At 39.7% G+C, this 13,288-nt stretch overlaps 1 protein-coding gene and 1 long non-coding RNA gene across 3 annotated transcripts in view; one reads left to right on the plus strand and one right to left on the minus strand.

The window, feature by feature from the left end:
- The window catches only part of gdap2 (ganglioside induced differentiation associated protein 2), a 51,247-nt gene extending 46,346 nt beyond the window's left edge, over positions 1 to 4,901 (plus strand). For both annotated transcript variants that reach the window (XM_063050706.1, XM_063050707.1), the window contains exon 13: positions 548 to 4,901. In XM_063050706.1, coding sequence (XP_062906776.1) covers positions 548 to 595 — 48 coding nt within the window. In that variant the 3' untranslated portion in view covers positions 596 to 4,901. The remainder of the gene's footprint in view (positions 1 to 547) is intronic.
- The window catches only part of LOC134347991 (uncharacterized), a 30,173-nt gene that overhangs the window by 5,013 nt on the left and 11,872 nt on the right, over positions 1 to 13,288 (minus strand). Inside the window, exon 2 of the long non-coding RNA XR_010018314.1 lies at positions 5,419 to 5,471. This is a non-coding gene — a long non-coding RNA (uncharacterized LOC134347991). The remainder of the gene's footprint in view (positions 1 to 5,418; positions 5,472 to 13,288) is intronic.

Below are 13,288 nucleotides of genomic sequence, written 5' to 3' on the forward strand. Positions count from 1 at the left end.
AATGAGTTTGCTGAGGCCTTGACCAAGATCTTTTCTCTGGACAAATGTGCTGTCTTGGAGGACTGGCTAATGTTGCTCTTCTATATTGGGCTGGGTAGCCCAAGTGTATTGTGGCGCTGGAGTGAGACATCACCTGGTATTTGGACAATAAGATTGAGAGGCATAGATAAGTTGACAGCAAGTATCTTTTTCCCAGGGTTTGAAATGTCTAATACTAGAGGGCATGCATTTAAGGTGGAGCTGTTCAAAGGAACTGTGCAGAGCAAGTTTTTGTAGAGTGGTGAGTGCCTGGAATGCACTGCTAAGGGTGGTGGTAGAAGCAAATAGCATAGCAGTGTTTAAGATAATCCTAAATAAACACATAAATGTTCAGGAGATAGACATTGTGTAGACAGAAGAGATTAGTTTAGTTAGGCATTTGATTACTAATTGAACTAGTTTGCCATAACAACGTGGGCCAAAGGCCTGTCCTGTCCTGTGCTGTACTTACTGTTCTATGTTTCATGAAGGAAATTCCAATAACCACTTCTCTATATTTTGTTCACAGGTTAATGGACCTTACCAGTATTCATGCCCTTCCTCTCCAGACTTCTGAAGAATTAGCATGTGTTTCTATGTAAAACTGCAAATGAGAAACAATGTTCTGAATGAAATATGTTTATAGTAAAGAAATTTTATTTCCTCAGATTTTTTAAGATGTTTTGCAGCAGCAATCAAATAATTGTATTTGTCACAATTTGCAAAGGGACAGCAACATTTATTTTTAAGATTCAAGCTTTTACAGTATGTTTCTAGTTTAATTTAAAATTGATTTTAAGGTCATTTATTTCAAATCCTAATAGTTCCTGGATAACTGGTTATTAATATACTGCCTAAGGCTATAATTAACTTCGATTCAAAATTGAGGAAATTGCTGGAGGTGGAATGGGGGAAGATTAACTATAATGTCAAGGTTTCCTCCTAACAATACTTAGTGATGGAATATAAACTGTTTCAGATCCTGACATCAGAAATTGGAGAGTAACAATCACTTCTGGTATTACTACTTTTATCTTTGAGTACAGCCTATAATATTTTCACAGTTCATTTGGGATGTGTTTTAATAGATTTGTTTTTAACAATGGTACATGTGTGCTAATATTTGTTGTTAAATTGTGTTACTAAATGAAGGTCAGCATTTCTCCGGCAATTCAGATTCAGTGCACTAAAGCAAACCTGCACATTCTACTCTTAATGATGACCAGTTTTACATGTGTCTTGCAATTAATTTATCTTATTCCAAAGGCATTTATTAAAGTTTAGGAAATTTACTTTCACTTTAGGTAATGATGACACAAGGCATCCATCAAAGAGTATTTTATTTAGAGATACAGCATGGCAACAGCCACTTCCAGCCCAAAGAGCCCAGACCCATACTGCCCAATTACTTATTTTTACATCTTTTATTCAGAGATACAGCACAGAATAGGTCTTTCCAGCCTTCAAGCTGCACCGCCCAGCAACTCCTGACAACCCCAATTTAATACTAACCTAATCACAGGACAATTTACAATGACCAATTAACCCACCTGGTACTTCTTTGGACTGTGGGAGGAAACCCACACATCCCATGGGGAGGACATACAGATACTCCTGACAGAGGACACCGGAGACTGAACTCCAAACTCTGATGCCCCGACCTGTAATAGCGTTGTGCTGACTGCTGCGCGATTACACGTTTGGGCATCGGACTTTGAAGTCCAAAAATCTTTTAAATATTGTAAATCTTCTCTGGCTTCTCACTGCAGATACTCACCACCCTTTGTATGGTAAAACTTACCACCAAGTTCTCCTTTAAATTTCTCCCCCTCTTCTGTTAAGCCTGTGCTGTCTATTTCTATATTCCCCTGCCTTGGGGTTAAAAAAATTCTGATATGCTTGGCTTAAGATGAATTCAGACTGCCTTTGGATATTTTTTCTTGACCAAACTGTGATTAAAATATGATCAACAGTTACCTCAATTAATGCGCTTAATTTTTGTGTTATGTATCTCTATGACAAGTTAGTTTACACGAGTTCCAGCTGATAATCACAAATTTCAGTGCCACTTTTTGGGGGGTGTTACCACCTACAGAGAATGCTGCACAAAATTAATTGTGAATTACTTTATATAATTGTGAATTACTTTATACTATCACTCAGATAGCACTCTAGATGTCATGCTGGTACAAATGTTATTTTATATGAAATTGGAGTTATTTTGTGCCATATTTCATATTTTAGGTTTGATAAAACTATTAAAATTCAAAAATAGTCTTGAATATTTTAGGTCTTATTCTATTTTTTCTCAAGTGCAAAATCTATTCTCTGCATTTTTTTTGTTTATACCACAACTACAGTTGCAATTGTAAAGTCATTGCATTTTCATCAGTTTGGAGCTTTCTACTGCCTCTTGATTTGCTTTGTAGGGTGAATACTTAAACAGACATTTATTGTAATATTTTCATATTTTGGCCCTTCAAATCTATGCCAGAGCAATTCTGTCAATAGCATTCTATTACTATTTCTTCGCAACTTTTTTTCACACAGCACCCTGATTCTCCTACTACCAACTTGCACTAAGGAGCATTTAAAGTGGGCAATTAATTTACTAACCATCAAGCCTTTCGGATGTGAGGGGAAAGCGGGGCACTTGAAGGAAATCCCCAGTCTGACACAGAGTGTGTACAAAATCCATACAGACACCACCAGAGGTTTCTTTATACCCGAGGTTGCTGGGCTGTAAAATTCTGGCACTACATGCAGTACCATTGTGTCACTCTTAATTCTGTTAGTTTTTTTTAGTATACGTTATTTGAACTTCAAACATAAATTGGATTTGTTTGGATGTGTAGTTTTAGTGAAATTGGGGGACCTTTTTCTTGAATCTAATAGTGGCTAATTCTCCTTTGGTGATGAATTATATATTTACACTTTGAGCTTATGACTTATTTCATTCATGGGAGAGCCACTAATATTTCAGAAACCAATCTGGCAAAATATTCAGTGGTTTTGCTTAATGCTAAATATTAGCTTTTCTGCTGAGTGAGCTTTTCCCTGCCTCCCTGGTGAAAAACCAAAGCAATGGATTTATTATCAGAGTACTGGTATTTGACTCTTCATGAATGTGATGCTAACATCTCAAAAGTTGTGCAATTTGACTAAAACCTTGTATAAGCCTTTAAAATGGTGTATATCTTTCTATTGAGTTATTATGTAATATTAGCAAGATTCTTGAAGCCTTTTTTCCAAATTACACACCAGCAGTTGAGGAGATTCAGGGTGCCTGATTTAGTTTTCTCAATTAGAAAAAAATTCTTTCCCTAGTTGGATTTTTGAGGTATATGTTTGTATTAGGGCAGAAAATCTAAAAGATTTATCAGTTCCTTGCTACATAACCTCATAAACAAAAAAAATGCTATACTTCATTCGTCCTTGAATCTCTTGTATTACCAATCCTCATTCTAGTTAATTGCAGCCTTGGACATATTGCCTATATACATACATCAAATATTTCTCTTGCCTTACTAAGAGTTAATAACCAAAACTTCAAGATAGTAAGAACTTTGATATCTGAGAGCTTTCTAAAAGTTTCCAATGTCAAAAAATGTTGCCGTGTAATAACAGCTCTTTTGTGGGAAGAAAAAATTAGTAACTCCAATGGGAATGGTATAAGGGAGGAAATATCAGATTTTACAATGACACAATGAATTTGGTGGTATCACTGAAATATTTTTTCTCACTTAGGGACTTTAAATGCTATGCAAATAAAGTTGTAGCAAGCCATCAATAATATGCAGCTTAGATTAAAATAAAGCAGGGAACTGTTTGTTTAAACTGCAATTTTCTGACATAAAAATAGCTTAAGTTAACTTAAAACTGAAATGAAACAGCAAGAATCTCAGTGTTCACAATCAGGAAAATTATGCAAGAAAAAGGCAGTTTAAATTTTATATCTATTCAAATAGAAAATTCTTTATTAGTCTTAACAGAATTTAATCTTTAGATTTTTAGTATTGCTTTACACTGCTGGGTGTTCTCTTCATGCTCTCAGCAAAGCCAGGTCTGATTCCATTGTGCCATCGATTGTATTCGGAAGAATTGGGCTCACTTCATCTTTTTCAATGGGAGCCAGATACTATGATGTATAGCCATACAAAAAGTCTCTGACTGGACGCAGACAACGTTGAACCTGTAAAGCTAATGTGCTTGTGAATGAGATTGTAACCAGGTTATTTATTTCAGCAAAGGTATCTTTTACTTATTATTGTAGCTTATCTTTACACTAATCCAGCTCATGGCTGTTCACATGTTTATGTGTACATTATGTTGATTCTATTAGCATTTGTGTTTAAACTGATTTCACTTTATTTGTATATATTTTTTTCATTTGGGTACAACCCCCCGTGAGATTACTTCTGAAATCTATAAGAACTGCCAGATTTATGGCTTGGAAATTTTATTTTGTGTTAATAAAATTATCAATCAAATAAAACCTTGAATACGTTAATGGGTTTGTTACTTGGTTTTCAGTTGCTTATAAAGTATCAAATCTTAATAGGGTCTTTCTACCCTTTTATTTCTTTATACGCATTCAAATAAATCCAGATTTAACAAAAAAACGAAAATCTAAATTCAATGTGGATGTTGGCTGAATTTATAGGAATCCAGTTTCTTTTCTTTAAGTCAACCATGTAGTGCTGCTTTTCTGGTTGAACACAATGTTGACAGCATATCAGATCTCAGAGCTGGTGCTCTTTAAACTTATAAAAATAGAAGGTTCTTTTGTCCTGCCTTTCATTCTTTATTGCTATATTTTACTGTGTAGATCTTAAGTCAAACCACGTATAGCCTTTTGTACTGCTATTTCTGAAGCACATTGTGAATGTGAATGAAAAACTTTCATCTGAGTGACCTCACTATTAAATTGCATTTTGTCTCAATGAAAGGAAGGCTAAGGAATTTGTTCTGAACTTGTTGAGAATGGCTGTGGTGACTGAGGATTTAAATTGGAATTTACATTTTTCACAGTAGTGAAAAAAGGAAGCATATTTTTTAGGAAGACTATGTGGAATCTGTCCAGAAGTTTTACAGAGGAAAACACTTGGTAAAAGTTGCTAGGGAAATCTAGCTGATGCAAAAATAAAAGTCAGATGCTTCTAGAGAAATATCAGATCTGAGGACAATACTAAATAAGGTCATAATAGGATATTAAGATCACTGGTCAACTTTAACTGAATGAATCCTAAAGTATTTCTGATTAAATTCATGATCTACGGTTATCATTTAATTATACTCAGATAATATTAACCACTTTCAAGGTCAAAACATGTTCTTGGAAATTTGTTAAATTCCAACCACATCATTAAATCAAGGAACCAACTTAATCCCCATAGCTACCTTTGTCTTCCTCAAGGATTCTTTTCCTGGTGGTAAGTCCCACTAGTTGACTGCTGGAGGAAGTGCACATGGGTTTGATCAGGTTATAGAATTTACATTTTTAAAAAGATAAATATTAGTATTCACACAACATTTTGCAATGAAGAGTAATAAAATACAAATATTACAGAAAGGGGACTTTAAATGAAAGGCCAGTGAGCATTTATAAACTTAACTGTTGTTACAACTCCAAACTGATCTGAAGTGCTCTATGGGACAATCAAGGTGCTTATAAGCAGGAGGAAATAAAACTTGTATTATTTTGGTCAAGAAATGTGATGTGACAATGGAATAGACTTTTTATTTGCTCTATTCCAGATTTCATGTAAGTGGGAAAGGAAACCTCAGCTTTCAAATTACTGACAGGATATTGAAAGTGTCTAATCTAACTTGCTAAATGTTGCTTCTGCAGATTAAAAAAAAATGAAGAGCTTGTGCAGATTACCATCCTTGTATTAGAAAAAAATAGATGCATTTATGTTGAGCACTAATTACATGGCTTGATTTTTGAGATCTGCAATTTAACAACAAATAAAAAGCAATGAGAAGAGAAAAAGGTGAAATATGCAGGTAAGCTAGTTAATAATATAAGAGGATATTAAAAGTTTTCTTCAGCAATACATAACATTAAAGAAGAAAGAGTAGACATTGGGCAGCTGGAAAATTATGCTGGAGGGTTAGTAATGGGGGACAAGCTGATTGTGTCAGTCTTCATTAGCAGTATACCAGAAGTTCAAGTGTTGGGACAGAAGTGAGTGTAGTCACTACTACTTAGGAGAAGGTGTGTGGGAAGCTGAAAATTCTGAAGGTAGGTAAGTCACCTGGACCTGATGGACTCCACCCCAGGATTCTGAAAAAGATAGCTGAATCACTAGATCTGAAATGGTTCTGGAGGATTGGAAAATTGCAATTGTTACTCTACTCTTTAAGAAAGAAGGAAGGCAAAAGACAGGAACTTAACTTACAGGATCTGGGTGATGGAATTGATAAATTTGTAGCCAAATATGCAGATGAGGAGGAGCAGGTAATGTTGAGGAAGCCGGGAGTCTGCAGAAGGGCATGGACGGATTGGGAGAATGGGCAAAGAAGTGGCAGATGGACTGTAGGGAAGCATATTGTCATACACTTTAATATAAGGAATAGACTATTTTCTAAACAAGGAGCAAAGTCAGAAATCATATTCGTAGTTATAGTCATAGTCATACTTTATTGATCCCGGGGGAAATTAGTTTTCGTGACAGTTGCACCATAAATAATTAAGTAGTAATATGGGAGGTGCAAAGGGAATTGGGAATCCAAGTGTAGGATTCCCAAAATCTTAACTTGCAGGTTGAGTCAGTGGTAAGGAAAGCAAATGCAATGTTAGCATTAATTTCAAGAGGACTTGAATATGAAAGCAAGGATATATTGCTGAGGCTTTATAAGGCATTGGTCAGACCATATTTAGAGAATTGTGAGCAGTTTGGCACCTAAGAAAGGATGCACTGACATTGGCGGTAGGGGGGGGGGCTTCAGAGGTTTACAAGAATTATCCCGAGAATAAAAGGGTTAATGTTGGGTGGTTCTGGGCTTGTGCTTGCTGGAATTTAGAAAACTGAGGTGGGCTGGGGGGGGGGGGGAATATCATTGAAACTTACCCAAATATTGGAAGGTTTAGATTGAATGGACTTGAGAGGATGTTTCCAGTAGTAAGAGAGTCTAGGTCCAGAGGGCACAGTCTCAGAATAGGATGACTTCCCTTTAGAAAAGAGAGAGAAGAAATTTCTTGAGCCAGAGAATGGTGAATCTGTGGAGTCAAAGTCTTTGGATCTATTTAGAGTGGAGGTTGATCGTTTCTTGAATAGTAAAGGCAGCAAGGGTTACAGGGAGAAGGCAGGAAAATGGGATGGAGAGGGAAAATAAATCAGCCATGATTGAATGGTGGAGAAGACTTAATGGGCCTATTGGTCTAATTCTGCTCTTATGCCTTAACAAAGTTATCTTTAATAGAAAATATGAGGGGTGATTGATATGTTCATGGTCTAAGGTAGGAGGAGTCAATTTTAGAAAACCTAGCACATTTATTTTTCAGCATAGTCCCCTCCTACATTTACGCACTTAGTCCAGCGGTCGTGGAGCATACGGATCTCTTCTTTGTAGAAGTTGGCGTCTTGGACCTCCAGAAAGTGGTCCACAGCAGGGGCGATTGATAAGGTAGAAGGAGATAAGTTATTAACTTCAAACCTTCTGCATTTTCACTCAAAGAGTTGTACTGCACGTGCATGTAACGAGAGCTGTATAACTCATCTCCTTCTACCTTAGGCCACAAACTTATCAATCACCCCTGCTGCGGACCACTTTCTGGAGGTCCAAGATGCCGACTTCTACAAAGAAGGGATCCGTATGCTCCACAACCGCTGGACTAAGTGTGTAAATGTAGGTGGGGACTATGTTGAAAAATAAATGTGCTAGGTTTTCTAAAATTGACTCCTTCTACCTTAGGCCACGAACTTATCAATCACCCCTCGTAGTATTGTTCACAAAATATTCATTCAATTTTTAAAGTGAAGGTTACCTTGTTTTACAGTGTCTGAGTCCTAATGTGTTCCCAAATCATATACAGTGCATTCCAGTTAATTGCGACACTATGTGACCAGTACATTTTGGCCTAATTAAGTTGCTGCCTCAATTAGCTGAAGTTTCATGGAAAACATATATAAAATTAAAACTGCCATAACAAATTATGTGTTTAAATGAAATACAACTTAATACAGAGCACTACCAATATTACTACAGTACTATAAAACAGTGCATTGATCTCCAATATTTATCAATGGAGGAATTCATCCAGCATATGCTGCTGTGTTCTTTTGAGTGACTGCAAATGAATAAAATCAGCACAGACATCTAGTACAGATAATGGACTGCTTCAGTGGCTTCCTGCATGAAGTAGTGTCAAAATCACTGCTTTTTAATTCAGCATCAGTCAGCCCAAATGACTAACAACACAAGCATACGCAACTGACATTATTTTTAAACTGTTTGCTCTATGCATGGTGTAGTGTCTAACAGCTACGGAAGTACATGTGACTGTCGCTAGTAAGAAACTGTTCAGCAAGTCTCCTGTCCCAATTATGCGGCAGGTCCCAAATAAATGAAGGAAATTCTGGCTATTTTCTTCATTGGAAACATAGAAAACCTACAGCATAATACAGGCCCTTCGGCCCACAAAGCTGTGCTGAACATGGCCTTACCTTAGAAATTACATAGGGTTAACCATAGCCCTCTATTTTTCTGAGCTCCATGTATCTGTCCAGGTATCTCTTAAAAGACCCTATCGTATTTGCCTCCACCACCTTTGCCAGCAGCCCACCCCACACACTCACCACTCCCAGTGTAAAAAAAAACTTACCCCTGACATCTCCTCTGTACCTACTTCCAAGCGCCTTAAGACTGCCCTCTCGTGCTAGCCATTTCAGCCCTGGGAAAAATACCTCTGACTATCTGCACGATCAATGCCTCTCATTAGTTTCTGTTCCTCAAGAGTTGTCCCAACTACAAAAATAAGTGGCTGTCCCAATTAACTGGAATCAAATTATATGACAATTATTACATTAAATTTTGAAATCTCTGCAAAGATGAAGCAAACCCTGGGTATCAACAAGTTTTTGTTTATGTGAGTGTCAGCTCTGACTTTGCATGAGTGGACTCCACAAGAGGCATTGTACAAGTAGATTTGTGTGGCAGTGTTTCTGTAATGGGAGACTGCACATATGGGTAGATAACTTGTTTCTCAGTGTATGATGACACAGGGATAGTCACATTTACTGACAATCATAACTTGCCCAAACAGCTGTAGGACTAGGCACAATCAGCAAAGGCAGTTGTGTCACAAACAAGAGAAAATCTGCAGATGCTGGAAATTCAAAAAACACACACAAAATACTGGAGCAACTCGGGAGGCCTGGCAGCGTCTATGGGAAAGACTAAATAGTCGACCTTTCAGGCTGAGACCCTTCGTCGGGCATTTTTGTATCTGTTGGAGTTTCAACCACAATTCTTGTAGTTAATTGCAAGAGAAAAATAGAAGGATAAATGGAATTTTAGCCTTTGTAATTAGAGGAACAGAACATGGGAGGAGGATATTTTCAGATTTTACACAGCCTTGATTACATCACACCTGGAAGCATACAATTTGGTGTAATATACATTGGAAAGATCAGTATACTATGGGTTTGAAGGGCAGGGTGAACATAAGAAAGAATTAACTCTGCAGTGGAAATACTCAATACCCCTCACAGAGGTTTTGTATTTATTTTATTTCTTACATCCAAGGGAGTAAAAATCATTCTGTTGTGTCTTCATCGCAATATACAAGCAATAAAGTGGGGAAATGTGGGAGGATATTGCCCACACACTAAAATTGTATACATGCAACATACATCAAAGTTGCAGGTGAACGCAGCAGGCCAGGCAGCATCTATAGGAAGAGGCGCAGTCGACGTTTCAGGCCGAGACCCTTCGTCAGGACTAACTGAAGGAAGAGTGAGTAAGGGATTTGAAAGCTGGAGGGGGAGGGGGAGATGCAAAATGATAGGAGAAGACAGGAGGGGGAGGGATGGAGCCGAGAGCTGGACAGGTGATAGGCAGAAGGGGATACGAGAGGATCATGGGACAGGAGGTCCGGGAAGAAAGACGGGGGGGGGGTGACCCAGAGGATGGGCAAGAGGTATATTCAGAGGGACAGAGGGAGAAAAAGGAGAGTGAGAGAAAGAATGTGTGCATTAAAAAGAGTAACAGATGGGGTACGAGGGGGAGGTGGGGCCGAGCGGAAGTTAGAGAAGTCAATGTTCATGCCATCAGGTTGGAGGCTACCCATACGGAATATAGGGTGTTGTTCCTCCAACCTGAGTGTGGCTTCATCTTTACAGTAGAGGAGGCCGTGGATAGACATGTCAGAATGGGAATGGGATGTGGAATTAAAATGTGTGGCCACTGGGAGATCCTGCTTTCTCTGGCGGACAGAGCGTAGATGTTCAGCAAAGCGGTCTCCCAGTCTGCGTCGGGTCTCACCAATATATAAAAGGCCACATCGGGACCACCGGACGCAGTATATCACCCCAGTCGACTCACAGGTGAAGTGATGCCTCACCTGGAAGGACTGTTTGGGGCCCTGAATGGTGATAAGGGAGGAAGTGTAAGGGCATGTGTAGCACTTGTTCCGCTTACACGGATAAGTGCCAGGAGGGAGATCAGTGGGGAGGGATGGGGGGGACGAATGGACAAGGGAGTTGTGTAGGGAGCGATCCCTGCGGAATGCAGAGAGAGGGGGGGAGGGAAAGATATGCTTAGTGGTGGGATCCCGTTGGAGGTGGCGGAAGTTACGGAGAATAATATGTTGGACCCGGAGGCTGGTGGGGTGGTAGGTGAGGACCAGGGGAACCCTATTCCTAGTGGGGTGGTGGGAGGATGGAGTGAGAGCAGATGTACGTGAAATGGGGGAGATGCGTTTAAGAGCAGAGTTGATAGTGGAGGAAGGGAAGCCCCTTTCTTTAAAAAATGAAGACATCTCCCTCGTCCTAGAATGAAAAGCCTCATCCTGAGAGCAGATGCGGCGGAGACGGAGGAATTGCGAGAAGGGGATGGCGTTTTTGCAAGAGACAGGGTGAGAAGAGGAATAGTCCAGATAGTTGTGAGAGTCAGTAGGCTTATAGTAGACATCAGTGGATAAGCTGTCTCCAGAGACAGAGACAGAAAGATCTAGAAAGGGGAGGGAGGTGTCAGAAATGGACCAGGTAAACTTGAGGGCAGGGTGAAAGTTGGAGGCAAAGTTAATAAAGTCAACGAGTTCTGCATGCGTGCAGGAAGCAGCGCCAATGCAGTCGTCGATGTAGCGAAGGAAAAGTGGGGGACAGATACCAGAATAGGCACGGAACATAGATTGTTCCACAAACCCAACAAAAAGGCAGGCATAGCTAGGACCCATACGGGTGCCCATAGCTACACCTTTAGTTTGGAGGGAATGGGAGGAGCAAAAGGAGAAATTATTAAGAGTAAGGACTAATTCTGCTAGACGGAGCAGAGTGGTGGTAGAGGGGAACTGATTAGGTCTGGAATCCAAAAAGAAGCGTAGAGCTTTGAGACCTTCCTGATGGGGGATGGAAGTATATAGGGACTGGACATCCAAGGTGAAAATAAAGCGGTGGGGGCCAGGGAACTTAAAATCATCGAAAAGTTTAAGAGCGTGAGAAGTGTCACGAACATAGGTCGGAAGGGATTGAACGAGGGGTGATAAAAATTGTATACATAATTGTTTTGTATATGTGTATGTATAGTCAGATCCGCAAGTCAGATCGACACACAGATTCACAGTCAAATCGACGCACAGTCAGGTTCACAATCAGATCGATGCACAGATAGGCAATCAGATCGACGCACAGTCAGATACGCAATCAGAACGACACACAGATTCACAATCAGATCAATGCACAGTCAGATAGGCAATCAGATTGATGCACAGTCTGATACGCAATCAGATTGACGCACAGTCAGATACGCAATCAGATTGATGCACAGTCAGATCGACGCACAGATTCGCAATCAGATTGATGCACAGTCAGATATCCAATCAAATCGATGCACAGATTCAAAATCAGATCAACGCACAGTCAGATATGCAATCAGATCAACGCACAGTCAGATTCACAATCAGATCGACGCAGTCAGATTCACAATCAGATTGATGCACACTCAGATATGCAATCAGATCGACACACAGTCAGATGTGCAATCAGATCAACGCACAGATTCACAATCAGATCGACGCACAGTCAGATTCACAATCAGATCAACGCACAGATTTGCAATCAGATCGAAACACAGTCAGATACACAATCAGAAAGATGCACCGATTCGCAATCAGATCGACGCACATTCAGATACGCAATCAGATCAACGCACAGTCAGATACACAATCAGATCGACGCACAGATTCGCAATCAGATCGAAACACAGTCAGATTCGCAATCAGATCGACACACAGATTCGCAAACACATCGAAACACAGTCAGATACACAATCAGATCGACGCACAGATTCGCAATCAGATCGACGCACAGTCAGATACACAATCAGATTGATGCACAGATTCGCAATCAGGTCAAAACACAGTCAGATTCACAATCAGATCGACACGCAGTCAGATACACAATCAGATCGAAACACAGTCAAATTTGCTATCAGATCGACGCAGAGTCAGATACACAATCAGATCGAAACACAGTCAGATTCGCAATCAGGTCGACGCACAGTCAGATTCGCAATCAGATTGACGCACAGTCAGATACACAATCAGATTGATGCACAGATTCACAATCAGGTCAAAATACAGTCAGATTCGCAATCAGATCGACACGCAGTCAGATTCGCAATCAGACCGATGCACAGATTCACAATCAGATCGACGCACAGTCAAATACAGAATCAGATCGACGCACAGATTCGCAATCAGATTGACACACAGTCAGATATGCAATCAGATCGATGCACAGTCAGATTCGCAATCTGATTGACGCACAATCAGATATGCAGTCAGGTTGATGTACAGTCAGATTCACAATCAGATCGACGCACAGTCAGATTCGCAATCAGATTGACACACAGTCAGATACACAATCAGATCGATGCACAGATTTGCAATCAGGTCAAATCACAGTCAGATTCGCAATCAGATCGACATGCAGTCAGATACACAATCAGATCGAAACACAGTCAAATTTGCAATCAGATCGACGCAGATTCAGATACGTAATCAGATCGGAACACAGTCAGATTCGTAATCAGGTCAACGCAC

The sequence above is a fragment of the Mobula hypostoma genome, chromosome 6 (genome assembly GCF_963921235.1).
Source record: "Mobula hypostoma chromosome 6, sMobHyp1.1, whole genome shotgun sequence".
In the NCBI taxonomy this organism is placed as follows: domain Eukaryota; kingdom Metazoa; phylum Chordata; class Chondrichthyes; order Myliobatiformes; family Myliobatidae; genus Mobula; species Mobula hypostoma.